At 29.0% G+C, this 10,799-nt stretch overlaps 1 protein-coding gene across 1 annotated transcript; it reads right to left on the bottom strand.

Moving 5' to 3' along the window:
* Window positions 1-6,595: 6,595 nt before the first annotated feature.
* Window positions 6,596-10,462, bottom strand: LOC137837041 (receptor-like protein EIX1). Its single transcript, XM_068645867.1, has 2 exons — window positions 7,443-10,462; window positions 6,596-6,916 (listed from the first exon to the last, which is right to left on the bottom strand). The coding sequence occupies exon 1, from the start codon at window positions 10,332-10,334 to the stop codon at window positions 7,452-7,454; it is 2,883 nt and encodes a 960-aa protein (XP_068501968.1). The 5' UTR covers window positions 10,335-10,462; the 3' UTR covers window positions 6,596-6,916; window positions 7,443-7,451.
* Between the last annotated feature and the right edge of the window lie 337 nt (window positions 10,463-10,799).

The raw sequence follows: 10,799 nt of genomic DNA, 5'->3' as shown, positions 1-10,799 counted from the left end.
ATTAGATTTCATGAAGAGGTGAGATATTGTTTCGTTTTAAATAAATAAATAATTAAATTAAATTAAATTAAAATTGGATAAATCATATATAACAAAAATAGCTATTAAGTCTTATTATTAATATCAATAAGTAGTATTAATAATTAATAATTAGAAATTAGTAATATTATAACATTTACTTAAATATCTTTAATTCAAATAATTTTAATTTTGAATTCTATTCATGTTGTTGTCTGTTCGATTCAACATCTACTTCGAAAGCTATATAAACTCGTAATTTTGGTTGTGATATCATTTCAATTCATTCTAAAACAAATAAAAAATATTTATATCAGAATGATAAGTTTAGTTTAGGATTTATTAATATTTTTGTTATTGAATTAGGATTGTATAAAAAATATTGCATTGGTGATATTATTTTTTATTATAAAATTTTCAAAAGGTTATATTATAGTTTTATCTGTTAATTTGCTTTTTATATTTCTTTTGGTTTTTAAAATTTTAAAAGTTTAATTTAGTTCTTTAAATTTTTAAAATTGTTAGATCTCTTAAAATAGAGTTTTTCTTATGTGAGAAGTCATTATTTATAAGAGTTTTTTCTTTTTAATGAAAACTAGTAAGTAATTCAGTTTTCAAAGAGAACCTCTAGAGCTTAAAAGTTGAATGAAAACTCAAACTATAAGAAATCAAACTTTGTTAAATTGTGTTTTTTTTTTCAAAAATCATGTAATTCAGTTTGATTGACTTTTTTTATCAAAATCAAACTCCATAATACATAATAATAGTAATAATAATAATAATAATAATACTTATTATTAAATATAATTTATTTAGTTATTTGAAGTTGGTTATGATTCAATGTATATATTAAACATATTTTGATATTTGTTAATTAGAAATATTTGATATGTTGTTCCTTTCAAAAATATAGTATTATGTGTTTTTTTACTTTTCCATTCTCTAAATTTTTAATTAATGTAGTACAAATTGGCTTTTAAGTATGACTATTTTATTGTAAATGTAATCGAGTAATGTTTGAAAATAACTAATATGCAATATTATTTTCTTTACATATAGAATTAGGAGGGGTTTTTATTACTTTTAAGTATACTCCAAATTTTATCCTAACACTTCTCGAGTTCTTGGTAATTATGATTATCTTCAGTCAAAAGAGGGAGTGTACCTGCAAAATATTCTTTAATGTTTAAGTCTGTTCAATATTCGGAGTAATAATTGTTCGAAAAAGAAAATGTACTTTTTCTCATATGATGTTCATGTATTTATAGAGTCCTTGCAGAGCATTGTTCATACTCAGCCAGATTATCTCATCTTTTTAGGTTAATTACTGGAAATAAAGATTAATTACTGAATATGATCTTGACTTTAACTATGTTTGGGAACTAATCATCCAAGACCTTGATTTCGACCTATGGTCTCGGCCATTCTGTTTTAAAATTCTCTTATTAGTAATGTTTTTAAATATGTAGCAAAATTATTTTAAAATGATAAAAAACAAAAACAACTCAAACAATAGAAGTTTTGTTTGTTATGATTTAGATTGAATAAATAATTTTAACCAAACCAAATCTGCCATAAACATCCTAGTAAGTAACTTGTGCATTCTATTGTCAATAAGTTATACTTATTTTTTAAATACTTATCAATAGTATAAGTTTTCATTTGGAAACATTACAATAACTATGTTAATAAAAAAAATAACAATTATTATTATTGTTTACTTGATTAAAAGTCAACAACTTATGTTGGTAGGAAAAAATAAAAAACCTTAACATTATTTTCAGAGATTTTGATTAAATGTTTTCCAACAAAGTAAAAAATATGAAAGAATGATTTTGGTATTTCATAGGACTACGCAAAAACTTATTAATGTTTCTACTATGTTTTGCAAAGAATGTTCTCTCATCTTACCACTAAGAGAATCGTACAAGAAATGTCAACATAAAAAATCTCTCAAAGAATGTGTCAAGGCTACTTTATGCCAATGACCTCTCTGAAAGAACTATATGTCACATCTACATGGACCATCCATCTTGTACAATCCTAACTTTTACTCAAGATGAGATCAAAGTTATCTAAACTAAGCTTAATAAATCATGATGAGTATCAAAATATTTCTTCAAGAAGAAGTTTGCATTAAATGTTGTAGTAAGAAACATTTATTGTAACCCTCATTGTATATGTTACGCAACTTGAAGAACGAAGAACTTCTTAAAACTCACAATCACTAGTAAAGATTTGTAATGACTATCTTTCAAAACCTTTATAAATATAAGTGACCTTGAAGAAGTTCTTGGACTTATTCCTTTTAGCTCACAAATGAACTACCAACTTTATAGATATCAAAAATATCAAAAAACTTACAATCTAGCATGTTGATATAACACTTAAGTGTTCTTTAGCAACTTAAAAGAGTGAAACCTAAACCTTGTATTCATCTTATAAATATTGATGATGAGTTTTTTGACATCATCACAAACATAAATATAATAGCAAATGCCTCCATAAACAAAATGGGTTTTGTGAAGGCCAATGCATGTTGGATTCCTAAAGATAAAAAAGTATGTACTAACGCACCAGATGATCTAGTACATTATTCTATTACACCTAAAGTTGGACCAAGCCATAAAGAAGAGATCCAATTATCACAAATATTAATGACTATCTTCCACCAATAAATAGGGGTAATCCCCTCTCCTAATATGAGCAAATGTTGCTTACACGTTTAGATAGACTTGCTACTGAACAACAATCTCGTCATGAATTTGTTGCTACTGAACAACAATCCTGTCATGAATTTTGTGCAACTCGATTTCAGCATATGGACAATAAAATTGAAGAAATTTATAATGGACTTGTTAAGCTTCAATTTAATAAGGGAAACTAATAACTTTATTTGTATCATTTTCTAAATCATTTTTATTTCATACAATTTTTTTCTACAACTGCCAAACAATTTAAATATTTCGTACCATATATTTATTTCCCTCTCATATATAATTTGGTAAATTCAAAGGGGAGAAATATTTATGTATGCAAAAAAGTCTTATTTGTGCAAGATATTATTATCGGCTCATGCATAATCATTCAATACTCACTATGTATTGTGTCAAATCGTATTATTTGATGAACTCAACTGTTCAATGAAGATAATTATAAATATCGTGAGGAGAAATGTTTTATGAGGACATAGAGTATATTTTATTTAGTTTGTACTGACTAGGATGAATATTGTTAGTTTTTGGCACCTTGATTTGATCTTGTTTTTCTACTAATGCTCCACTTCATTTATGTTATAAAGTATGCTTATCTTAAACACTTCTTCTATCTTCAAGATTTCATCTTCTTTCTAATGACTTCATTTGTCTTTTATTATTTCTATTTTAATTTATTAAAATGATAAATTGATTAATTAAAATTCACTTACAAATAATTCTAACATATTGATTTGATGATTTAGTTTGTTAAAACTCTAAGCTTTTATTTTATGATGATTAAAGTAGTTTAATCAGTCAAAATAACTCAGATTGAGATTTTGTATATGTCTTTCTGCCATTCGAAACAAAACACAAAGAAGTGCGAAAATCATTTTAAGATTTTTTTTAAAAGTACATTTTTCTTAGAGAGAATCATTGTTGAGCAAAATTACTTTGGCTTTAGATTTTTATTTAGACAAATTGTGATTGATATGTTGGACGAAGCAAGAAAGCATCATTTTTCATCATTATGCTTATCTCTTATCTAGTTCACTTTTTTCTAAATTTTTTTCTACTAGGTATCTATGTTAGGTTGTGTAACTTGGATAAAGTTTCCAGGTTGATCTTGTGATAGGGTGTTACGAGACGTTAAATTAAGTCTTGTAACGTTCAAGACTTAGGTTCTTGTGTGCTTTTCTTTCTATGTTTTGTTGAGTGTATGTAAGAAAGTATATAATGTGATACCTGACCGGTGTGGTTGAGCAACTAGATCTAACTCTTATGAAAGAGTGAACCAATATAACTTTTGGTGTATTCTTCTCTCTTTCTCTCCTTGTATTGCATAAAGTATCTTGTATATTGATATTTCTTAATCTATAAATCTACATTTAATCTTATTCAAGATAATTTGTTCAATCAATTCAATAATAGTTTCATCATATATTTTTAGAAATTGGTGTTAGTTCAATTCATACCTCTCTAGAACTCGGTCTTCAAAAACTATCATATTTCAATCAAATCTAAAAGTGTATCATTTAAAGGTCATTGATGAACATAGTTTTACTCACACTTTCAAGTTTTAATCATAGATTTTTATGACTCTAATCATGAATAAATTTGATCTTTTAACTAATATTCATCTAATTGGGTTTATTTAGACCTAAATCGTTATTTATCCTAATTTTTTGTTTTTAGACGCAATAAATCGTCTAATATTTCACTAGATAAAAGGTATGACTAGACGGTCTAGTGGTTACACATAGTAGATGGTTCAATGACACATCTACCAAGGTTCAAGTAAAGAAAACACCTTAGAAACATCAAGTGTAATAAAGATAAAAAGAGTTTGATGCAAATTATGAAGATTAGACAATTTGTTAGATGGTCTAAAGGAAATGTCTACCACTGATAAAGTAAAAGATCAAGTTTCTTCTTTGAATCAAAATGAAAAGCAAAATCTAAGTAGGAGAATAAAAGAACAAAATCCATAATATCTCAGAAATAGAATTAGAAGCAAGTCATCTGCGAAAATACGAAGAAAAAAAATCGCAATACAAGACAAAAAAAAATGAATTTTCTAGAAAATTGAAAACTAAGACTATATTTTCTAGATCCTTGGAGAAGAAAACTTTAAAAATGATTCAATCCCCAAGAAGAAGAAGAAAAGTCTCCATAGCGGAACACGTTCGAAAAACTTAGCATAATAGTTTTCTTAATTTTCTTCGTTGTAATTATTTTGTTTTGCCTTCTTCGTATGGAAGACTAAATCTTTTGAGTTGATTCTCCTGTGATTTCACAATGAATTTTGAGATTACTATTCAATAAAGTTTTGTTCTTCAATTTAGTCTTTCTAAAATCTGATTTATGTTACAAAATTTGTTTTTTTTATCGCTTATTGATAATTTAGTTATTTTCTTTAATTAGATATGTTTGTTTGTTCGCTTAGTTTTAGTTAATCTCTTGTTTGATTAGTTACGTTTCACAAATATACTCACAGATAAGTTAGATACAAAAATGTATCACTAGACATTTGTTTCAATTTGATCACCTATTATAATTATGTGTGAGAAGACATATGACATTTTAGAAAATTGAAACTCTTCCTATCACCTCCTTTTTAATTAAAAATATAAATTTTAATTATTCAAACAAAAGTTTCTAAGCAGGTTTTTCAAATTAACAAAATATATATATAAAGCATTTAGTTATGGCGAGTCGATTGATGTATAATTTGAGTAATTTATACAAGTTATAAATTAAAATATATGGTTATTGAATCCAATAACATATAATTGCTTAAAAATCACAGTTTATTTTACATAAGGTTTTTTCATTAGCCAAATAAATTCTTTGTTCATGTACAGAAAATTAAAACCTGTATAACAGGTTTCATATGATATAAATCTTTAAATAGACTAACAGATTAATAATTTCAAATAAGTTAGAACTAAAAATAAAAACCTATAATAAATAACAAACTAGAATCAAATTTGTAATTGATACCTATGAGGCTCAGACACCCATCTTAAATGTGTCGGACACACGTATCAGACACTGACACTCGTACAACATTTATAGGATACGCATAGGATGAAGTGTCAAATTTAAAAAATATTTGTTGAATTTCTGACAATTTTAGCACGGTTTTAACACAATTTTAAAAAGAAGAAATACATTAATTTTATAAAAACTCAAACTTATTGTATAAATTTTTATTATGATTATAAAAATAAGGAATAAATCTTTTTGAACCAGTCATGAGAAACATCTTTCTGCTAAAAAAAGAAAACTAAAACATACTTGTGCGCATAAATCTTTATTATTAATTTATATGATTCATAATTATATAATATATAGATTTGTGTCCTCGTGTCCTACATTTTTGAGTTTATACTATATGTATCTCTGTGTTCATGTTTGTGTTGTATCGGTGTCTGTGATATATATTGATACCTTTTAAAAAAGAATGCCACCAACAAGATATATTATTTTCTCAAAGCATATTAGATAAAATGTCACTACACTATTTTTAACGATATACAATATATTTTAATAATAAAATAAATTTATTAGTTTTTTATTTATGAAACCGATTATAAGAGTATGTAACATATGTGAGTTTCACAATATTTATTTTCATTTTAGTTATTAATATAAAAACTTATATTCATCACCATTTTTTTCAATTTAATGAGTATGGACTTTATATTTCATCTTGTTCTCTTTGAGTATCATCTCTTTTTATACTCGTATTTTTTTTAAAATAATAACCACTTTCAAAGAAAACATATTATAAAAATTATAATGATAAAAAAATATGCATTTTATTCCGATATCAAATAAGTTGAAATGATATTAATCATCACATCTGAGGTGTTGACCACTTTGAAGTTCAGAGAGTACTGGTTTTATCCTTAAAAAGCATCATAATGAAGTTAAGAAGAAATGTGTATATAAATTATCATTGACTTTGATTCTTAAACTATGTGGGACTATCAAACATACCAGAACAATATAGTCTCATATCACATAGGAAAAGAGTTCAAAAACAATTTATATACATTTGTCTTCTTTAATCATCTGATGCGTCTTTTAAACATAAAATCGTGACGGAACACTGCACTTCAAAATGTACAATACTTCGGATGTCTTCCTTCAAATCAACCCAAACATTGCTTTATATCCCTCTCACCATGCTTTCCCTACCAAATATTAAAAAAATGGAATCTCATCATTTCAAATTATAAACAAGCATTACTCATTGAGTGCAAGTTTACTAGTAGATTTCAAGCTTATCAACAAATCTTCTTTTGTCACCCCATACTAAATGTAAAAATACCATTTTCTCCTTTTTTTTTTGTCACCTCCATACATAATTCAGAAGTGTTCTTGAGATTTATAAAATCTGGAACTTTTTTTTGCATTTGAAATAAGCCTATGAATTATGTAATCAGGAAGCTAATCACACATCTGAAAAAAAGACTTCTGGAATACATAATCCGGAAGCTAATTTTATGTATAGAAAAGACTTCCAATTATGTAATCCGGAAGCTAATCAAAAAAGGCTTCCGATTATATAATCCGAAAACTAATTCTGGATCTAGAAAAAGACTTCAAAATTATGTAATCTGATATATTGAAAAATGATAGTTTTGAAATATAAAAAACATATGGGAGTGGCGCAAGAAGGAATGGAGGTGGAGGAATAAGAGATGCCAAAATCTTTACCTTTAGGTGTTAAATTCGGAATCTTGTTTTCACTCTGGCTGTAAAGATAACAACTGTCGCATACATCCAATCGCTTACGGTGATGAACAACTGAAAATAAGCACGTCTCCATGAACTTTTTACCATTAGAGTTCCACAAACACTCCAAAATCCAACACAAAATCCCAATCCCAGACTGAGATAAAACTCAAAGCTTAAGACTTGATCCTCATTTTTTTCAACTCTTCCTCTTGGTGGAATCACATCTCCTGGGCATTGGTTTTCGAGTGGCAAGCCACAAAGCCCGATGTTCTCAACATACGAAGAGTTATCAAAGGTGTCTAGTTGGGGGCCTACAGGAACCAATCCTGTTAAGTTGTTGAAAGACAAGTTCAAGACCGTGAGAAAATGCAATTGTGAAAAGCTTGATGGAATTCTACCATGAAGATGGTTTCTTGACAAGTCAAGTGATTCCAAGTTCACCAAACGACCAAAGCTGTCGGGAATGAATCCTGTAAGATTATTTCTTGAAAGATTTAAGGCTATTAAACCCACTAGTGATGTTATACTTTGCGGTATCTCTCCTGTTAAATGGTTATCAGAAATATCAATGCTTTTAAAAATTATTGGAAGATCATAAAATTTCCCAATTCCACTATCATGAAATATTAAAGGTGCAGACGTTCCAAAGAAAGTGTAATCTACTCCAAATTCCACATATGACATCTCATTTATGTCACCGATGCATTGTGGTATTTCCCCTGTAATATTGTTTGATGAGAAATCCAATAATTTAAGAGATAATATATTGCATAGACTTGTGGGTATGCTTCCTCGGATCCTGTTACCTCCTAGAAGCAATACTTCCAAATGATCCAACTCTAACAGTGTTTGTAATGTTCCTTCAAGATTATTATCCCCAAAATCAATGAATCTTATTCTTTTACAAAGACTCAGAGACGGAATCTCACCAGAGAAGTTATTGCTATTTAGCTGCATCCACAAAATACTTTGTAAATTGCCAAATGACTCTGGCACTGTCCCTGATAAACTGTTATTTGCCAAATTCAGAATCTCCAAATTTTGAAATTTCTGCCAACAATTTGGAAGGGGGCCCGTGAGTGCGTTACTATAGAGTTCAAGATAAGTTACAAACAGTGGGGATGTTTCACAAAAGGAGGATTCAAACCCCGTGAACATATTATTTGAGAGAAAGAGTTTATATACTTTTGGAGGAAAAGGAGGTAATGGGCCAGACAAATTGTTGAAACTAAAATCCCATGTACACATAATCCCTGTTTTAATACCTGATAGTGATTTTGGTAAGACTCCACTAAGTTTATTATGGGAAACATTTATGTATAACAAACTTGATGATATGTCCCCAAACCATTCAGGAAATACATCCATAATGTGGGTATTAGAGATTTGCAGCACCTGAAGTTTCCTTTGCTGTTTAAGCCACATTGGAAATTGAGGCCCCAAAATGCAGGATGATGCATACAATGCCACCAATTGGAAAGGTGGAACCCAATCTGAACTCAAGTTAAATGAAAGAGAATTTTGACTCACATCAAATATCTTCAATCCAGATAGTTTCAATAAATGCTCTTCACTAATGTTCCCATTAAACTCATTTGAGGAGATGGACAAAAACCAGAGATTAGAAAGTTGTCCAATAGTATACGGAAGTGTCCCACTCAATTTGTTGTGTGAAAGATCCAAAAAATGCAATGAGGAAAATTTGGTAACCTCGAATACAGGCAATGATCCACTCAAATTGTTTAAACTAAGATCCAAAGCTTTAAGACGAGGCAAGTGACCAAATGATAATGGCCCAACAATACTGGTATTTTCAAGTGATAGTCTTTCCAAGGATGAAAACATTGAAAAATCAGGAAGCGACCCATTACCAAATGGGTTGTGGTCGAGATTCAACACCTCTAAATCTTTTGCAGAACAAAATTCTGGTAAGTAATCACTGAGTAGATCAGACAATTTGTTGGAACCCAGGTACAACTTCTTCAGTTGACACAAAGAGTTAAAGGACTTTATTATGCCACCATCAAGTTCATTATGTGAGAGATCAAGAACTGTGAGGACTTTGCTAACATTCAACACCCATGACAGAATTGAAGAGTCAAAATTATTTCCTGATAGACTGAGGATTTGGAGGAAAGTGGAAGAATTGACGTGGGAGATTGATTTAGGATTGACTTGAGGGAGTCCACAGTCATTTAAATAGAGTTCAGATAGAAAAGGGATTTTACTTATTGATGATGGCCAATCAATAACTGCACCAAGATTGTTATTTGAAAGATCAAGGTATCTCAAAGTAGAAAGGTGAGAAAGCCAATTAAGGTCACTTGCAACAAAATCATTTTTCCTAAGGTCAAGATATTGCAAATTAGAAAGATTTGACAAAGCATCTGAAACGGAATTAAGACCATTCCATGCAAGTTTTAGATGTGTCAATTGACCAAGTGAACCAATGCATTTTGGGATCTCTCCCACTAAGTCATTATGACTGAGATCTAAGAAACTGAGATGCTGCAGTTCACATATTGAAGAATCTATCCTACCTCCCAATGCTGTAGTGCCACTGAAAAATTCCATCACTGGCATTGTGTCTAGAAGATAGTTTAAATCTTCAACTTTTGTAAAATTTGAAAATGTGAGATGAAGTGAGGTTACATGACCTGTTAAATTATTGCATGAAACTCCTTTCCATTTGCAACAATCATCACCGTTCCAGGAGGATAGAAGCTCCGTTTGATGAACAAAACCTTCCTTCAACTTGAGAAGAGCTTGCTTCTCTGTCTCCGCACACATCTCTGCATGGAAACTTGCATGAGATAAAAAGATGCATAAAATGGTGGCCACACAAAACTGATAGAGTCTGCTACTAAACATGGTGATGAGCTCTAACTTTTGTGAAGATTGTAAGAAGTAGATATGAAGAGAAAGTAGTGAGGGCAAGAGATTTATAGACAGCAATTAGAAGAAGCTGAGAAAAAATGCATGAAAAATGCTCATTTATGTTACAGTTGGAAGATGTTTGATTTTAGGGTGTTGTGTAAGTTCTCCCTATATTCCTAGTATTTTCCAAGTCTACTTAATCAGTCACCTAAACATGTGCTGCTCGGGGCAAGACTTTTCTGCAATACGACACCAATAGCTGACCAAAAATCCATATCCGTTTATCATTATTAATAAATTTTATTTAGATATTTTAAAACAAATTAAGTAATCAAAATGAAGGTATCCATGAAGTATTGAAGAATTATTTAATATTATTTAAACTTAAGAAATTGAAGTTGTTTTTAAAAGGATTAATTTTTTAAAATTTATATTTCATGGTGCAACTTATTTACATTT

Source organism: Phaseolus vulgaris, chromosome 4, assembly GCF_000499845.2.
Source record: "Phaseolus vulgaris cultivar G19833 chromosome 4, P. vulgaris v2.0, whole genome shotgun sequence".
NCBI lineage: Eukaryota > Viridiplantae > Streptophyta > Magnoliopsida > Fabales > Fabaceae > Phaseolus > Phaseolus vulgaris.
This window is presented reverse-complemented; position numbering and strand designations above follow the sequence as displayed.

Coding starts and splice junctions, on each gene's coding strand:
- LOC137837041 (XM_068645867.1), bottom strand. CDS start 10,334: ATGTTTAGTAGCAGACTCTATCAGTTTTGTGTGGCCACCATTTTATGC.